Source organism: Balearica regulorum, chromosome Z (genome assembly GCF_011004875.1).
Source record: "Balearica regulorum gibbericeps isolate bBalReg1 chromosome Z, bBalReg1.pri, whole genome shotgun sequence".
In the NCBI taxonomy this organism is placed as follows: domain Eukaryota; kingdom Metazoa; phylum Chordata; class Aves; order Gruiformes; family Gruidae; genus Balearica; species Balearica regulorum.
Window position 1 is genome coordinate 63,429,609 of NC_046220.1, and position 19,012 is coordinate 63,448,620.

The window sequence follows — 19,012 nt, forward strand, 5'->3', positions numbered from 1 at the left end:
TCTGATTGTTGGTCTTTAAGAGACTGCCAGTTACATTCTGCATAGTACTTGATTAACATCTATCTCAAAGCCAATAATTTTAAGTTTAACTCTAAAAGTAGTAGTAATCTTTAACGATGAGTATTACTCACAAGCAAAATTTAAGCGTTTAATTTATTCCAGTTGTCCTGTTAGGCTTCAGTATTGCCAAATGAGAAAAATTTATTGCCCTAAGTGAATGTTTTGAGTTATTCTGTTTAGTTATTCAGGATGGTCAGGTGAGACCATGATCTAATTAACATAAGTTGTATGACTTTGAAGAACACTCGTAGTATCTGAGATGAGTTCTAGTGCAAGAAGGGCTTTCTCTCACTTTCATTACAATAAAAGTGACAAGCAGTCAGTTCATTTCCCTGTTGCTGTTTCCTGTTTCAGCCTCTCCCTCTATATTTCTCATTACCAAGTGCCCCAGAATTACAGGCTGCTACTTACTGAAGTTTCATTCCAGCAGTTTCCATCTGCTGGGCCCTGATTATGCTATAAATTGTCTGAAGTTATGAGGAAAGCTCTATAATCCAGTGAGCAGTCGTGTGAGGAAATTGAAGGTTTTGTCCGGCAGGCATGCTGGCTTCCAAACTCGTATTTACTTTAGTGGATGTTACGTTTGTGGAAGGATTGCAGGTTTGGCCTTCTCGTGAAAGAGCCTGCAATGAGCAGTGTTTTGGGGCCTTTGGATGTTGGGTGCAAGGCAACAAGGCTGAGACATTGCCTAAGCTGAGTATGTCATACTGAAGGAAAGAAGAGTGGTAGACTGGCTGAAGAGAGAACAACTTCACTTCAAGGGAAAGAAGTTTTTCTAATTCTGAGTGGAGCAAGTCTTAAAGAAGAAAAGTTTTGGAGCTCATAGTAGTGGAATTGAGCAGAAAGCAAACTTCTTGCATTCTGACCTACCTCTGTCCTCTGCCAGGTGTCAAAGCTCTTAACTGAGTGCTAAAACAAGTTTTCCATAGTAGTGGATTTTCTCATTTTGAGCTGAAAAGCCCAGTAGTGGGAAATACTTTTAAATGTGTAGATTATTATTAGGAAAGTGAATGAGAGGTTAAATCACATTTTGAGGCTACTATGGTTCCAAGGAAATGTTTAATGTAAAAGGCCAAGTATTTCCATGGCATGTGAAGTTCCATGCACTGAGTAACATTTGTGCTGGGTAGTACAGATGTCTTCATCGAAACAGAAATGATAAAGAAAGCACAGGAAGCAGGCTGTGGCTAAAAGCATGACTGTACTTGGTTAAAGGAGGAGTTATTTTGCTGGAGGACTTCATGTTTGTTTATGTATTCCTAAATTCATATATGTATAAATTATTCATATTCTTCTAAAAGTAGCGCATTTGAAAGCTTCTTGTACCATAAAGAATGCGTCTACTTTTATAGATTATAAATTGCATATAGTACGATATTTTTGAATTGTGTAAAATAATGTTTAATTTATAAAAAAAATATAAAGATCAGAAACAATAATGAAAAAGATTTAGTGTTCTAAATAAGTGTCTTGGAGTTCTCTTTGGTACTAATATGTATTTGCAGTATAGACTTAGTATTCAGAAAACTATATGTAAGATGTCCCTGTCCAAGTTTTAAGGTGTCCTGTTGGATTCCATGATGCACTGTCTCAGGCTAGATCACTATTTTTTCATCTTTAAGAACACAGTAAGCTAATGCAATCTTTTTCCTCAGTCATAAAACCACATTGAAGTGTATAACCAGCTGTAGACATACTGAACAACACTGACACATTTTCAGAAGTTTCCATTACTGCTACTTTATATTAAAAATGGATAAAGCATAAAGTCTAGAAAGGTTCAAGGCATGGAGAAATTGTAAAACAGTAGTACTGTGTGGAAAAGGCGTGCGCTTACTTGTCCTGCATAATTCAGTTTGCTTCTGTGACTGATGGATGTCCCCCATCCGAAGGAGGTTAAGGCCCCAGCTGGACAGCCGGACAGAAAAAGACTCCTTTTCACAAATTCAGGGGAACTCCATGTCGATTCACAGATCTGTCTGAGCATGTCAGACTGCTGGATCCAGACCTTATATATGTTAGCAGGAGTTGGCAGTCTGTAGTGGGATTGGATAACACAGGACCTCAAACAATCTGTTTTAGATAATAATCTTGGGAATGTTGCTTGTAGTAACCTACTTGGGGCATTCAGCTTGTTTCTTAAATTCATGGTATTTTATCAAAACCTTTTGCTGGTCATTCTTATATCTTAATGATATTTGTTATGCTTTGGACCAGAAGTTTAATTCACAAACTGTTCAAATACAATAGCAAAACTAAAAAAAAATTACTATAGTTCCTTTTAATACTTTAAAAAGGCATTATTTCAGTCTCCTTCTTTTGAACTGAAATTGTCTTTTGCTCAAATAGTAGATTATAAGCAAAAAAACAGGGATTAGAATGTTGTTTTGGATATAATAGCACAATTCCTGCTGTTTATTAATCAGGCATTGCTGAATGCACATACAATTAAAGTATCTCTAGCCACATGGATTTTCTAAATTGACTGGTTGTCACTGACGTAGGTACTTTTTATGTACAGAATTCAGAGTGCTTCTTAAAAGTCATTTGCTAAGATCACTTGCATCAGTTTAATATTGGAAGAACAGTTTGCAAGGAGAATTAATATGCTAGGTTTAAAATGGTATGCGTATGCTGGGCTTATGTGAAGAGCATGTGCAGGGCAAGTGCGTTTCCAATGTTTATCAAATCAGTTGGCTAGCATATGTGTTCTGACTACCTGGAGGTAGATGTAAATAAAAATTTATTTGCAGTTCCTCAACTAACTGTTAATAAAATCTCTCTCTTCTTAAACCACTGTAGTGTTCAGGCAAATGAGATCAGATGTCAACTAGGCATAGGAAAAATTCGTGATACACTCCTAACCTTTTTCACTGCTGGTACCTGAGGAACCGTGATCATAGTTTGCAGACATTCATAATAGTTTTTGTGTATTTGCTCCTGCTAATACACAATTTTTATAGAGAATTAATGCTGCAATTTAGTGTTGTTTATGGCATCTGATTTGACTCACTCCTGCTGAGGTCATCTCACTGCTTAAAACTATCGGTTTCAGTATCTGATATAAATGTCTCCTTCATGTTTAGACTTAACCTGGCTGGACTTGAGTGCAGACATGAAGGATGTATGCTCTGGAGTAATCAGATTTAGGTTAAGACCCACTCTTTTGCAGAGGTGGAGCCACAGGTTGGATGGTACCTCTGTCTCCTCAGGCTTGGCATGAAGCGGACAGCCTGATGGCGTTGGCCAGAACAACTCTGCGGGGCTCTCTTTCCTGTGGGAACATAATACCAGAGCTTATAATGGCTCAGGATTCACTTGAACCCAGATGTCTGAGATCTAGACTGGATGTAGTCCAGACTGTCAAGGTTCTTTCTGCACATCTGGTAAACCCAGTTACAATTGGGTTTATATTTTCAATACTGTTTAAGCAGTAGTGCACGTGTAAATGATTTATTTTCTAGTAAAATCTTACACTCCAAATAACAAGAAGGCATTGTGAGAGGAATTTGATACCAGCATCTTCCATATGAATATAGACCCTGATGTTACCTTCTTAAGTAAATAATTGAATTCATGATCAAAAATACCACTGAAGAGGAGCACTTACTGTTGTAGTCACTATGTAAGGAATGTGTAAAGGAAAGCTGCAATGTGTTCATACTTATATTTCCAAAATTTGTAATAGGGTTATATTCAGAAAACACTGCTCTTTCTGATGTTTTATGCAGGTTTTTTTATTTTGTAAGTTTTATGTTGTTACTGAAATCGGTTATTCCAGGAGTGAAGAACAGCAGGCACTTGATGTACAAAACAGCAGCAGGACAAGAGCTTTGACCAAGAGTACAATGGCAAGCCCTGATCTTAGAAACAGCTATAGGATATTTAGAGCAGATATGGAGCAAGTGGTCTTATGGCTGATCATAGAGGTCTCATCAAAGGAAAAAATAACTCCTTTAAAAAAAGACTCATGCATAGTACTTGCTTTACAGATCAAAGGTGTGGTAGAAATTTGTGATTCATCAAATCAGGATATAAATGTAGAAGTTCCTGCTTCCCGTCTCCTACCTGATGAGTAGCTCTTTCTCCTGGTTCACACGTTCAGAATTTTCTAGATACGGATACCAAAATTTTTTATGTAGCAAATATGTATGTAGGAGTCTGTCAGGGCTTATTCCCCAATATTTCTATATCCGAAAGGATCCCAAAACTGGATTTTCTGCTGAAGTTCAGTTTTAATTGCGGAAGGTTCAGGAAATTGCATAGTTGGTCTAAAATCTCCCCTTTCTTCCATAAACCACTTCCTGTTTGGAAGAAGCTGAGTTCACAAATGTGAAAGTTATGAGAATAGAGTATCTACTATTCTGCACTGCAGTATGAGGAAAAAAAAAGTTAATTTGTCTAGTGCACAGTCTGCAACAACTTGGATTTGCCACATTTGTGGCGAGACCTTTTAAGAAGTAAATGCCTTGTAGATAGTGTATTCTAAGCTAATATTAATAATTTGATTTTAATAACTAGCTCAGTTTTGGAATTAAGCATCTGGATGTAAAATACTGAATGGTTTCCCTGAATATAAGTTCTAAAATTAATCCTTCATGCCATTTTTCTTTGATGCAGTATGTCCCTTTAAGCATCTACCAGTATGGCATCACAGAGGGATGTTTGTCTCACCATTTGAACAAGGCCATTTTGGATTGGCACCACTTTTAATGGATATGAATCATGTAGTTTTGGAACATCTCTGTGAAGAGATTATTTGTCATATACTGAGAATATCTCTTGCTTTCTTACCATATCCACCAAAAATGATGGGAAAGAACTCCAGAAATAGGGCAATGATATTTTTATTCTTTTCTTACTGTGTTGCTTACAGGCGCTTACTCCTGCTCCCACTAGAATCAGTGGAGGAGAGCTGGCTCATGCATTGTTTTCTACGTTGGCTTATAGTTGTGGATTTCTTCACAGAGTTAGATGATAGTCAAGTATTTTTTAAAGTTAAGCTTTTTAATAGGAGTTTTATATTGTCTTTTACAAGTTTTTATTGTCTTATTTTCTTCTTTAAGCATGGAGTCATTGCTACAGAAGATGAAGAGTATTTTATTGAGCCTTTAAGGAACATAACAGAAGATTCTAGTACCTTTAATTATGAGAACGGTCATCCTCATGTTATATACAAAAAATCTGCCATGCACCAGCAACATCTCTATGATCACAGTCACTGTGGAGTCTCAGGTAAATGAGTGTCATTACTTTTAAAAAAATATAACTTAAGATGTATTTTAAAGTCTTGTTTGGTTCACCTGTAAGACACAGTGGAGAAGGTATTGATGGGGATCCTCCTTTGGGGTGATGAATGTGCCCTATTGAAAAGTAGTTTTGCGTGTGTGGGGTTTTTTGTTGTTTTTTTTTTTTTTTAATTTGGATCAAGAACATAGTGTGTTTCAAAAACCAAGACACTGGGAGAAGTCTTGTTTTATGCCTGTGTTGTGTACGGTGGTAGTAATGAGCACAGGCTTCCACAAAATATTCTATAAATGTACTTTGTTCCCCAACTGGAAAGCATGATGGAGTGACTAAGTATTACAGCTCAATGTGTAGTAAGTGTTCCATCTCATTTGAGTAAACTTGACATGCAATAAATGTGTTAGTGTTATGATTAGTAATACATTTGGAAATGGGACCACATCTTTCACATTTATGGAAGTTTAAGGTGTTTTGATACTGGCTTTTGATTCAGTGGGTTAACATTAGTCCATAATAGTTGAATATGTGATTTACAGGTGCTTTATGGGAAGGATTATATAGTTTTGATCGCGAGATACTTTCATTGTAAAGCAGTTGTAACTTCCACAAATACACTTTTCAAGTACTCTTTGACATGATTTTTCACTTGCTTAAACTAAACTAACTTCTTGAAGACAGAAGGGACTAAATCTGACAAGTTATTTTAGAGCACTAAAATTATGTTGGTTTTTTTTTTTTAACATAATAGAAACATATTCTAACCTTGTCATTTGTTTATATTTCAGAAATAGCTTGTTCTTAAAAGTTCAGTCCTGGATAGTTGTATTCCATGAGATTCAGTGCATAGGACAGGCTGACAAATACTAATCTTAAAATAAAATAATATCACTGTTCATTGATGTACTTATTTTTCTTTTGGAGTTTGTAACTTTTACTGGCACCAGCTGACTAAACTTACAGTACAGATTGTCTACAAAGGCCCATGCTTGGGAGATAGTTTTTCCTGAGTGTTTCAGTTAACTGTGTTTAGGGAATGTCAGACTTTATGTATGTAACTTCTGCTTTAGCTTGGAAGCGTTATTCCATCTACGTGCTTCTAATATTGCAAAAGAACTCTCCTAACTACTAACCTGCTAACTAACTGATTGTAACCTACCTGCTAACTGATTGTAAAATAAGAGTGCTAATGTATGTTCATTTTGTAGGGAAAGCTGTCACTTAAGCCTCTTGAAATAAGTGTAAGGATTATGAAATGTAGGATGATGCAATTTTTGCCATTATTATATCCCTAGAAAAAGAGAGGCTGTTTGCCTGTGTTAGATGTTATCTTCTAGATTAATGCTTAGGAAATCATTCTCCTCCAAGTGAGGATGAAGCAGTGGCAGCTAGTTTGATCAAATTGCATTCAGTCATTCTGGCTGTGTCTGTTGTATGGATCATAGGTTGATCAGAGCTGTGCCTCTTGTGTGCATTTTTTGGTGAAACATGCAGTAATCTTCAGCATTTATTCTTTTGCATATTTGATGCTGCTTTTGTTCTTGGAAGCTCCTGTGCATTTCCTGAGCTTTCATATCTGTTGCATCCTGAAGTTCTTAATTATTGAAATACTAAAGCACTGCTTTATATAAGCCTGAGACTACTATCATGCTCATTCATCTCAGTTTCTCCTTTTTACGTTCTGTCTACTACTTCCACTCCATGAAAATTGCTGGAAAATTGCTCTCACCCCCCAAAACTGCTAGATCTTACTTTTCCAGATGACATGCTGTTTTAGTGTCCTCCTCATGGGTACCAAAACCTTTTAAACTTGCTTTGTGAGGACTGTTGCAGCTTTATCCCGAAGTGACATGGTATCCAAAGCATCCCCAGAATATCTAAAAAGTAAAATAAAATATTAATTTTCAGTTTCACAGCTTTCAGACCCTAGGACTAAAGCCAGGCTTACAGTAATCTTTGGGGCATTTCACTAGTTTTGAAGTTTTGAGCAGTCCGTTTTGTGTTTTAAAATGCAGTTGTAACAAACTTGTAGCTGCCTTTTGGCAGCAGAGAATTTATTTTGTCTGGAGACTGATTTTAGCTTTACCTTCAGAACAGTTTTGCCAGTATAATATGCTGGGAAGAATCTGCTTGTGTAGCTGTGCCACTATTCATGGTCTGGCAAGTTTCCCCTACTGTAATCTAGACCTAAATTTATCACGTACCTGTTCTGTATCAGGGAAGTGGTCAGGATTTTGAAGTGTTGATAGAGACAAGAGGAGTGTTATTTCTGACCTTTCTGAGAAAAACTGCAATAATTGATAGAAAGTGGGGTGGGGAGTTTGGTGAAAGGATGATCAGAATTGGTTGGGGTGAGAAGTGATGGACTACTTCATAGGGGATAGTAGAATTATGGTGACTAATACAAGAGAAAAATTGGAGACACAGGGAGATTCAGATACGAACATGGAATAGATTTTCATAACCTAAATTAGATTTTAAGCAGTTAGACATAAGAATGTTTAAAAAATAAAAAAATGTTAAATTACTATTTCATTCATGTATTGTCATGAAGTTAACTATGCTTTATTACATACAGCTGAAATCATTAAGGCCTTGGTAAGAAGTTGACTACTGTCAAATTCCAGTTGCTCCAATGGGATTTGAGGCCACTGGGTTATCTTACAGAATGCTGTGTTTGGATAGGATAGAGAAACAACAAAAGCTGACGTATGAAAGCTGCAGAGTGGCAGATTATTTAGGGATGCCTCTGCTATATACTGCCTTATGTAGTGGTTTTACTTGTGACAGAATTACAGTTGGTGTATTCTAAAATGAAAAAAAGCTTGTATGTACATAAATGATGATGTTAAAATAGTAGGAAAACAGCAGCAAATAATGCTTCACTTCAAAATATTCTCATAGTTGCATCTTATCTAAGTAGCTTTCTATTGCATTTTGAGATCTTTTTCTGTTTGTGTTCTCTCCTCTCTCTCCACCTTCACCTCCACCCAACATCTTTAGAGGACTGACTTAGGAAAACTTAGGTACCATAGTTGTGAACTCCATGTCCACACACATTGGGTTTTATTTTTAGTTGCAATTTAAAACCTAAGACCCTGTTTTTGTAATCATTATTTTGGGGATAATTACAGTGGTTTTGTGGGTTTGGTTTTTTTTTTTTAATTTCTATTTTTGCCTTTTTTTTTTTTGTTCACTTCCAGGTAGCTATATTTGATCTTAATGAAGTTTAATTTTTTTCTTTTTTTTAATCTAGGAATATGGTGGAAAAATGACATAATTTGCCACAGAACTATTATTGTTAAAGATATTGTAAACTTTTATTGACATGTTTTAGCTTTTTAAAGAAAATTCAGTCAGCATTATTTAATGTTCTTTAAGTAAAACAGCATAAGTATTGATAGATCCTGGAGTGTGAGCCTGAGTGTACTCAGGATTGTTTCTAGCTTTCCCATTTGAGACCAGCTGAAGCCTGAGCTTCTCATCTGATAAGAAAAGGAGAAATGTTTGTTTTTGTGAAGTCTTCTGAGACCTTTGCTTGAAAGACACTATCAAGATGAGTCCAAAATAATATTTTCTTTTTCTTCACTGAAAGTTTTCTGCATGAGGTCATCGGTTTTCAAATGCTTAGAATAGATTTGCATCTTTGAGTAAAAAATTATGAATGAATGTTGTAGCAGTATTGCATTTCTGAAGTACTTCTAGCACTCTTAGTATCGGAAACCCTCAAACATCACCATTTGTTATTTGAAAATGAAGAGTGGATTTTTAAAAATTTTAGTACAGAAGCTGTCAGAGAAAATTCCAGACGTTCCTAAATCACTGCTTAAGTGAGATGAAAATCTTTGAACAATTAAAGCAACTTTGAATTTCCTACAATAGAGATGAAAAAACAGGAAAAAGCTTAGTATTCATTATAGAATCCTCAACAGGCTTTAATATTGGATAGAGTTTTTTAGAATGGATTGTACCCATTGCAGAATGAGAACAATTTTGTTACCACCATTTTTTCAACTACCATGTTTATTTTCATTTTTTGACTTCTCTAAAACGTGAACCTTTTCACACCAACGCTGTGGGCTCAAAAATGACGAAACACTGGAACAGTGGGAAGGCTGAAGCTTTGTATTCCTCGTTTTGACCTGAACATACATTCTTTGTGGTGTAGTTACTGCTCTTTGAAAATAATGTGCTTAGTTGAATTGCATAAAGCATTGCTTTTTCATGGAAGGTACTGGTCCTATGTCAACTCATCCTTAGTTGAACCGGTTTTAGTAGAGATAAGGATACATCTCAGAAATTGCTTACTTGAGCAGTCGTCTTCAGACAATTATAAATGTATCTAATTGTTAATGTTCTTATATCATCCATAGCTAGCAAGAATACCTTAGATATTTTGAAATCCTATTTAGGTAAAACCAGACTAATAATATACTTTGGTAAACTCAAGGTTGAGAGCTGTGTGGGCCTTTGTGGAAAAGGGATATTTAATACAGACAAAAATGCCAGTTTTGCAGGGAAGGGCGGGTTCAATTTTGTCCTGAGGACAGGAATTCAAATTCAAAGTAAGTTTGTAGTGTTTGTTTTGCTGATAATTACAGCTGTTTGGATCTTTAATAATGAATCTCTTGCATGAAGAGATTAATTTTTTTTTCTATATATTTTCATGAAACAAGAATCAACATATTTGAATTAAAATTAGTGTTAAAAGTAACTATAGCAATTATCCCATGTCAGGCCATTTTAAACTTTCCATTTTAGTTAATACACGAAGTAGATAAAACATAATCTGATAGCTTTCTGAAGAGAAAATTTATTTGGCCTAAAACCTATTAGGCATGTAAGCATAATTACCTAATAATTAGAGAGTTTCAGAGGAGGGAAAAAGCTTTTTAGTGCCTTATCAGCATGTTTAATTCCTTACTATATTTTGATACCTTTTACCTTAATTTTGAGGTTTTGATTTCCAGTATGGTTTTTTCCAAATGTTATAGCTGTCTTGTTCTTATCCTTAAAATTCTGAAGTGTGCTTGTGGTTAACTGTAACTAATTTTAATATTAACAGAGATGTGTGGAATCAGATCCATTAAGACAAAATTGATGATTTGTTATCCTAAGTCAAGTTAAGGAGTGTTGAGAATATTAGAAATCAAAGTTGGTTTTCCATTATGTAAGGTATTTTAAAGTAATAATTTAAAAAAAAGATCATTTTTCTTTGCCTCAAGAAAGGCTTCTTTTTAGAAGCTTGAGGATGGTAATCTCAACATAAGACTGCTGCATTTGAATGAGTTTTACTAGTGACCCCTCTAAATTGTTTAATTATTGTCATTCCCAGAAGACCTCACAAGAAACGGTAGACCTTGGTGGATGAGTAATGCATCTGCAACTTCACTTCCAGTCAATGACACATTAAGTAGTCATAGTCGACAGAAGAGATCAGTAAGCCTTGAACGGTTTGTGGAAACGCTGGTAGTAGCAGACAAAATGATGGTGGGATACCATGGTCGCAAAGACATTGAACACTACATTTTGAGTGTAATGAATATTGTAAGTTTCATCCCTCTCTGTGTTCGTATTAATACGCATATACTGAAATGATAAAGCAACTGTAAAGTATTCATTTATTGTCATGAATAATGCTTTAAAATATGTATCAGCTTGCAGGAATTAATAGTTGAAATATGGCAAATGTTAGAATTGTGGGAAGAATGCAGTACTGTTTCTGTCAAGAAGTACACTCTGATGGCTTTTAAATTGTCTTTAATTTTAAATTCATATGATTACATTTAGATTTTACAGTTCCTTTTAAGTCAACAGTCTAAATGCCTCTTGCGCTGGATGAATTATGAAACAAGGTATAAACAGTTTTGATTGGAAAGTGTGCCCCAAGAAGTTTGTTTTACTGAATGGTCATTTTTTGGTCCAAAAATAACTCTTATTCAGGTGATAATGATAATTAACATTATGAAATTACATTGAGTGAGAAAATAGGTTAATTCTTAACCATTAAGGAAACAAGTAGTGTTTCTTGTCTGACTTTGTGCCTTTTCTTATTTTCTGGAGGTCAGGTTGCCAAACTTTATCGTGATTCCAGTCTAGGAAACGTTGTGAATATTATAGTGACACGTTTAATTGTCCTCACTGAAGACCAGGTAAGAGCTGTTGCACTAAGCTTTATATCCCTGAAATACAAGTTATGTTATTGTGTAATATAGATTTCATGTAATTATTGCTTGAAATGGCTGGATCTGAGTACAAAACGTATCTTGTAATCTTTCACTGCTTTAATCAAGATGAAACAGTTCAAAGGATTATTCCTCATGTATCATCTCAAAGATATCTGTTCTTACTTCAGGTGAATATTAATACACCTTCGGGGATGTCAGTTTTATTTTTAGATCTATATTTTGATATTCTGATTTTTTTGTATTGACATAATCATGTTTAAAGTTGGAGCAGAAAGAATGCCTGTTTAGTAATACACAGCTGAACTTGGGGTCAGATTTTAGACAGATAAAATTTGGCAAGAAGAGTTTATTCCTAGAAACCATTGCTTCTAATTATAGCCCCATTTTAGTTTTCAAAAGGCTTAACAACTGACCTTAGTAATTTGTTTGGAACATTTCTGGTATGCATGTTGTATTGCAGCCAAACTTGGAGATAAACCACCATGCAGACAAGTCCCTCGATAGCTTCTGTAAGTGGCAGAAATCCATTCTCTCCCACCAAAGTGATGGAAACACCATTCCAGAAAATGGGATTGCCCACCATGATAATGCGGTTCTTATTACTAGGTATGGTCATTATAAGTATTGTGTTTACTTTATTTTATTTCTGTAGCTTTCTTGTTCTTACATTATAGATATATGTAGGCCAGTTGTAAAGTAATATAATTGGTAGGTAATATTAAGAGGAGGAACATTAATAGATGGCTTGTCCTAAATATATCAAACTATTAAACTATAGATTAAGAATTTGGAAAAGTAAGATCTGCAAATTACTTGCTTCTGCTGTTATTTTCACTTCATAATTACCAATTCCAGTAGAACAGGGGGATACTATTGACATTTTATACTTTTATAATTGAAAAGAATTCAAAAGATTATGGAGAGCAAAACAGTATGGAAAATGTTTTGTCAACCATATATGATGGTTTTTATAAGAATTTCAAGCCAGAACCTCAACTACTGTAACAGCATTTCTGCTGAAAAACAGGTTCTTGCAGATTCAGGCAGGCAATGTGAGAATCTGCTTTGTAGCTGTTTTGATTTATTATGCTTAATTAAGATGAGAGCTTACAGTTTTAATAGGCAGTTTCAAAGCCTGTGTATGTGACCATTTGTTTGCTTCTATTCCGCCATTACTGCAATAAATTTAACAGAGTTTGCACTGCGATCTTGCCATCCTGGTAAATGTATTCCTGTTTGTCCTTTGCAGTTACGGGTAGGCAACTGTATGTTATTAGGAGGTCAGTTTCCCTGTTGTTTAAGGACACTATTTATTCTTTTCTATTTTGTTTAAATAGCAGCAGGTGTGGCAGCACTAATTTGGATTGGGATCTTTTTATTATAGTTTCTGCTTTCCAGGACAAATTCTGTACTGCTTTGTTATGTGACCTATTTGTGGAATCATTGCGTTCACTGCAGAAAATTTTTAAATAGTGATTCAAGTAACGGATCTTTTCTGGAATTTTGCCTAAAAGGTGTAAAAGTGGTTGGTTTTTTTGGGATGGGTGGGGGTTTTCATTGGTTTTGTTTTGTATAAGGAACAATTTTTTTTTGAGAGGAAAGAAAACCTAATGAATCCCTTGCATGTATTTTTGCATTCCTATTTCAGATACAATTGTTACATGTGGTCATTGATAGTTATAATTCAAGAAGTTTAAAAAAAAATAAAGTCTCTAATAAAAATAAATTGAATGAAATTTAAAGTACAGTAATGTTCTAAGATCTTGATTTTTCACAAAGGCCTTTGTTTATGCTCAGTTTTTTGCATACAAGTAATTTTAAGCTGGAGAAGAGAAGACTGAGAGAGGATCTCATCAATGCTTATAAATGTCTAAAGGGTGGATGTCTAGAGGAGGAGGCCAGACCCTTCTCAATGGTGCCCAGTGACACGACAAGGGGCAACAGGCACAAACTGGAACTCAGGAAGTTCCATTTGAACATGAGGAAAAAGGTCTTCACTCTGAGGGTGACCGAGCACTGGAACAGGCTGTCCAGAGAGGTTGTGGAGTCTCCTTCTGTGGAGATATTCAAGCCCCACCTGGACGTGATCCTGTGTGACCTGCTCTAGGTGATCCTGCTCTAGCAGGGGGTTGGACTAGATGATCTCCAGCGGTCCCTTCCAACCCCTGCCATTCTGTGATTCTGTGAATCTGAATTCCTTCAGTAGGGCTGCTCACATGTGAAATTAAACACATCTTTACAGCTGTGCTACACATCAGGCTTTTACTGGTACAATTTAGGAAGTGAGTGAAAGCGTAATCCGTAGGTGTTATGGTTGTGTCAGTTGAAGCCCCCCAATATGAATGTATAAGCTACATTGGCAACACTATATTTTTACTGTTATGGCTGAATAACTTGATGTTTTGTTATTGTTATTCTGGCACTGCAAAACACAGTTGCTTATTTTTTTTCACTGTTGTGCTTGAATAAGTTTTATTACTCTATATTCTGTACTGTCTTCCCTGTTCTGGTAGGATGTTCCCAGCATAGTTTCGAACAGTTCTGTATTCCAGACAAAGGCTTGAGTCAGTGCTAACTTGCAGGCCTTTAATTGCAAAAGGAACAAGTTTTCAGATAACATGAATACTACCCATTGGCAAGGGAGATTTTTTTCAGCAAGTAGTAAATATTAAGGACTTATTTTATTCTTCATTATGGGGGCTTAGTAATTATGTAAGTGTGCTGCAGTTTCTTAGGACTTGTCTATGCTATCTTTTAAAAAGGTCATAAGAGCTATTTTTATAACTTCTGAATTTACTTCTGAGAAGTTTGCACTTCTAAGTATATACCTATACTTTAAATCAACAGAGTGCCTCAGTGTAGTATCTGCAGGCTAGTAATACCTATCTTTATAAAGCATCACTGAGCTTTTAAGTTCAGTTATGTATACTTTCACAATCGAATGCTTGTATTCATTTATTTAGTATAATAATTGTAATTTCTAAAAATAATCCCAAAGGCTACACTAATCAATTTGAGTGAGTCAATCAGGCTTTTACTGAAACTGCTAGCTATCCTGGCTCTTACTAATAAAATGTATCAGCTCCTGTGAAGAATGGATTTTTTTCTTTTTTTAGGTTGGAATGAACAAAGATAAATTTATATTAATATAAATGCAGACCATTAACTTTAAATAACTCTAAATGAAATACTGAAATGGTAACATGCTTGTTTTCATTCTATTTTGTATCTCTCACCTGATGAGACAGAATTAATGCATTATATGTGAAAGAGAAGGGTATAGCTACAGTGCTTTAAAATCCTGATGTGTTGGAGGGGTCTTTAATAACCTCTTCTACCTGAAGGAATTTGAACCTATACTACCAAATATTAAGTTATATTTTTAGCCTCTGTAATAGTGTTTTGAAAGCGGTTTCCTGAATCTGTCCCACTGATGCTGCTCTGCTTTGTATGTGGTAATTACATTTTAATTGAATTTGACACTGGAACCATTTTTGGTCATTGTGTGTACTACTATTTTATGGAAGGTAGCAAAGTTTCAGTTCAACATTATGAATAGTCTTGTGTTGATCAAAACCAGATTTTTCAGTAAGTAATTGATGAATTTGAAAATAGTACCTAGCCCTAGCTGAGTATTTAAGTTTGCAACTGCCATAGTCTTTATCTGGAAGGTAGGACAAAGTTGTTAAGAAAAGGAGTCATTATCTTCATCTGTGCAAATGAAGACAGCACCTCAGCTTCTCTTAGCAACAAATGGCTTTCCTCCATGTTAGTTTCAAAGATGGCATGCTCTGATCTTGGAAAAAAACCCCGTATTAAGGGTGCTGATTCCCTAGGGGTTTCCGCTTGACCAACGTAGACAGACTTTTGTACCCTAAACTACCTGTATGCTAAAACCAGGTAGCCTCACTGGCATGGAGGTATGCCAAGCTAATCGAAGAAGTCCCCTGGAGACGTTACCATGCCTGCTAAGCCACTGGTCTTTGGACAAGAGCCTAGCTGTGTTCAGTGTGCCTGGTGTACGGGCTTCCCTGTCATGGTCCTGCAGGCACCCCGCAGTCTGCAGAGCACTTGTATTACTAAGTGGGGAGGGGATTGCCGAAAACTTCTTAGCTGATAATAAAAAATAAGGCAGGTAAGAGACTGGTTCAAGTAACAGCCTGATTCCCAACCAGGAGAGCAAAATTCTGGTGATGGAAATATATTATTACTTGCACAAATATGGACTGTGCTTTTCCCTTCTTTTATTAATTTACAGAACTTCTGTTTGTATTTTCTGAATCTTAATTTAAGCACTTAATGTTATTTCAAGATAAGACTGTGATTGAATTAATGTTCTAAAACAATGAGACCTGGTTTGTTTTTTTTTTTTGGTATAGTGCTCACTCTTTGAAATTCCACCTAGATTTTTTTCTGTTGGAGACTATATTTGAGTCTCAAACTTTAATATTTTATCCTGTAATTGTCCAAATTGCGTTCTTGGGGGCAAGTGAAAGTAAAATACTAAGCAGACAGGTTTTAATTATGAAATTAATTAATAGTATAATGCTGTTAAGACAGTGTCTTCTTTTTTCTATGAAGTTACTTTCACTTTAGATAAACCTGGTGAATCCTTAAAATTCTTTCATATTACAAATTAAAAGTAGGAGAAAAATTTGTATGATTCTTTTATCTCAAGTCTTTTGGTAGACAAAAACTAGTCTTTGCATTTGGTTCCTGTATTCCTGCATCATGGCTATGATAATCTCACTTTTTAGCGCAATGTCGGGTTCTCAGATTTGTCATTTTAAGACTCGGTGTAAGTTTTGAGAGTATCTGTGTACTCTCCCTTGAGCATCCTATCACCAGTGTAGAAGTATCTATCTACCTTTTTGAAGTTAGTTCTTGTTTATTTGCTTTTATTTTTTTTAACCTTCATTGCTAGCTTGCTTACTCCTTTTGTTTCTTCAGAAACTCCCTAAGAAATAATCTCCATAGTTTAGCTTAGAACACAAAACTTGAGAGCTCACAGTGTACACTATGATAATTACTTATTTTTGAAGAACGCTTAACCCAGCTTTCCTTCCATTTCAATCAGTTGCTTCCTTCTCCAATCTTATAGATCATAAAGTAGGAATTACCAAGTTCCTCAGCAATACTTTGGTTACCTTGCAAGCATATACATTATGAACAAAACTATTCCTTGTCCTGGACACCTGCACAGAATGGTAAGGGCCAGAGGGTTGCATTCTAGGTTACACTTTGTAGCAGGGGTGGAGGAGGAGATGACAGAGTAAAAAAAATACCTTTTTTTTTTTTTCTTTTACACCCTAAGAGTTCTCTAGTACTACATTTGTGTATAGCTCAAGATGGTTAGTTTGATTTGTCCAGTTGCTAAATAGGTGGTTTTCCAAATCACATGTGTGACTGTCTGTCTGAACTCTGCAGCAATGGAGTCTTTTCCTGCTGGGAGGGAAGATCCAGAAGTATTGATCTACTGACAGACTCGGAGGCAAATTAAGTAAAAAGCGCACCAAACAGCCCATAGGGAGGAGAGTTTCAGGGGGAAGTTGATGCTCCTCTGTATGTGTATCTCTAAAGGGGCAGAACTTGGTCTTTGAAATACAAATGTTTTAAAACAGAAACATTTGAATCTTACTCACTTAAAGAGATATTATGTCTCAAAAGTCATTGCATGAAATGTCATCTCCTGTTGGTACCACAGGTGATATAATTTTTCTATTCCTCTGGGTTTTAAATAGGCTTGTACATGTTAATTTTTGTGAGACAGTGAATGAGGTCTCAGTACAGACTCTTGTATTTTTGCCAGGTACCACTGTACTTGTAATTCAGTAAGTGTATTGCTAAGCAGTGCGGTATGGCTGCTGTTAGCATTAACCCTGTTATTAGTATGCAACATGTCTCTAGCAGCACTGCTGAAGCCCATATTGGAGGCATTAGCATTATTACACAGTTGGTGGATTTTTGAACTCTTTCAAGGAGAGAAATTTTACAGAACTGGTTTATGTTTATTGTATATGTACAATATTAACTTCACAATGCCTCAGTTAGTTGTTCCCTCATTCATGTGCCCTCATGGGCAAGGTATGCTCTCTTTCATTTGTCTGTGAGAAAGACATCGCCTGTGCTGCCAGTTTTTCTAAGGGGGCAGAAGATATATGTGTACAGCAGCAATCCTAAACTGTAAATCTTGTGGTTCATAGTCTGAAAAACTGCAGTGTTTCTGGCATTGCTGTATATACTTGAGAGGGTCAAAATGTTTCTTGTTTCCTTTTGCATACCTGTGTAGAGCTGCCCACAATTACGCATTTCATTTTTTTTTAAAACTTTAAGGGGGTTTAGGCAGCCAGGGATGATTTCGTTGTTGGATTGTCCCGATAGCAGTCCTAAAAGGAAGTTTATTTTATGGACACAGTTGCCCTTTTGCATTCCAGTTGCTTATAGGTAAGTAATGTACTTTTATTCTGTAATAACAAATAACATTTTCCCATCAGGTTCTGTACTGTTTAAGGCATTTGGTAGTGAGGTAGGGCCAGCCAGGACTCTGCACATTCCTTTCCTCCTGCAGGTCCGGGATTGTTATGCTGCTGTTCTGAGGCACTTTTCCACTTTTTTCCAGGCTTCTTCACTTGTTGCGAAGATTTCTTTTCTATACAAGGCACTCTCATGTTGCTCTGTCAGGACAATTTCCAAGTCTTGTCCAATAAATCTGGACATCCAAAAGGTTTCTGTTCCCGTGAAGCCTTGTTTCTGATCCTCAGCCTGTGGTTTCTTTCTCCACTAATGAGAAGGGCTGCAATTTCAAGAACTAATTCTAATGTCAGTTGTATCTGTTTGTTTCTTACTTACTTGACTCTTAGTCCATTAAGTGGTTTTCACCCTTGTTTTTTATGCAGCCTTTCAACTTGTTCTACTAGAGTTCCTTGCAGTGAATTTAAGCCCCTGACAGGAGGCTGTTTTTTCTCAGTTGATTTTTTTTTCTGCAAAAATCATAAGATTGTCCATTGACTTAGTGATCTGGAGACCATGTGTATAAGATTTTTTCTCTGAGAGATAGGATTGAAAAGCTGAGATGTCTATATGCCCTTAATGTCTGTTCCTGCAGATATTTAAATTGCCAGGAGCCCATTTTCCAAATAACATGAAATTCCCTATGCCATTCTCTTTGTTATCGGGGAATTAAAGGGCCGAAAGTGAAAAAAATCTATCTACATATACAAAATTACTGTATTTGGGGAAAAAACTCAAACAAACTTGAAATGTACTGGGACTCTGCTACAGCAGATTGAGGAAAGTAAGGTATCTGATGTTGTTTGCGCAGTGCTTTCCATAATAGGAATATTTGTACCAGAGTTTCTATACATGACATGTTCCTTACACTCCTTATTAGAGACCTGCTACTGACCACTGACAGAATCAGTGTGTTGCTAGATATGGTGATGGTATCAGTGTTCTTATGTTCTTACTCTTGTGTCAAAAACATTTTGTGCGTCTTCACTATCCTAAGGCATATTCTTTGG

At 35.9% G+C, this 19,012-nt stretch overlaps 1 protein-coding gene across 10 annotated transcripts in view; it reads left to right on the forward strand.

Annotated features, from left to right (window-relative positions):
* Window positions 1-19,012, forward strand: part of ADAMTS6 (ADAM metallopeptidase with thrombospondin type 1 motif 6) — a 156,709-nt gene that overhangs the window by 9,629 nt on the left and 128,068 nt on the right. For 9 of the 10 annotated variants that reach the window (XM_075739410.1, XM_075739408.1, XM_075739404.1 and 6 more), the window contains 4 exons: window positions 5,127-5,295; window positions 10,640-10,851; window positions 11,373-11,456; window positions 11,953-12,098. In XM_075739410.1, coding sequence (XP_075595525.1) covers window positions 5,127-5,295; window positions 10,640-10,851; window positions 11,373-11,456; window positions 11,953-12,098 — 611 coding nt within the window. The remainder of the gene's footprint in view (window positions 1-5,126; window positions 5,296-10,639; window positions 10,852-11,372; window positions 11,457-11,952; window positions 12,099-19,012) is intronic. The other variant, XM_075739402.1, reaches the window with a different exon arrangement.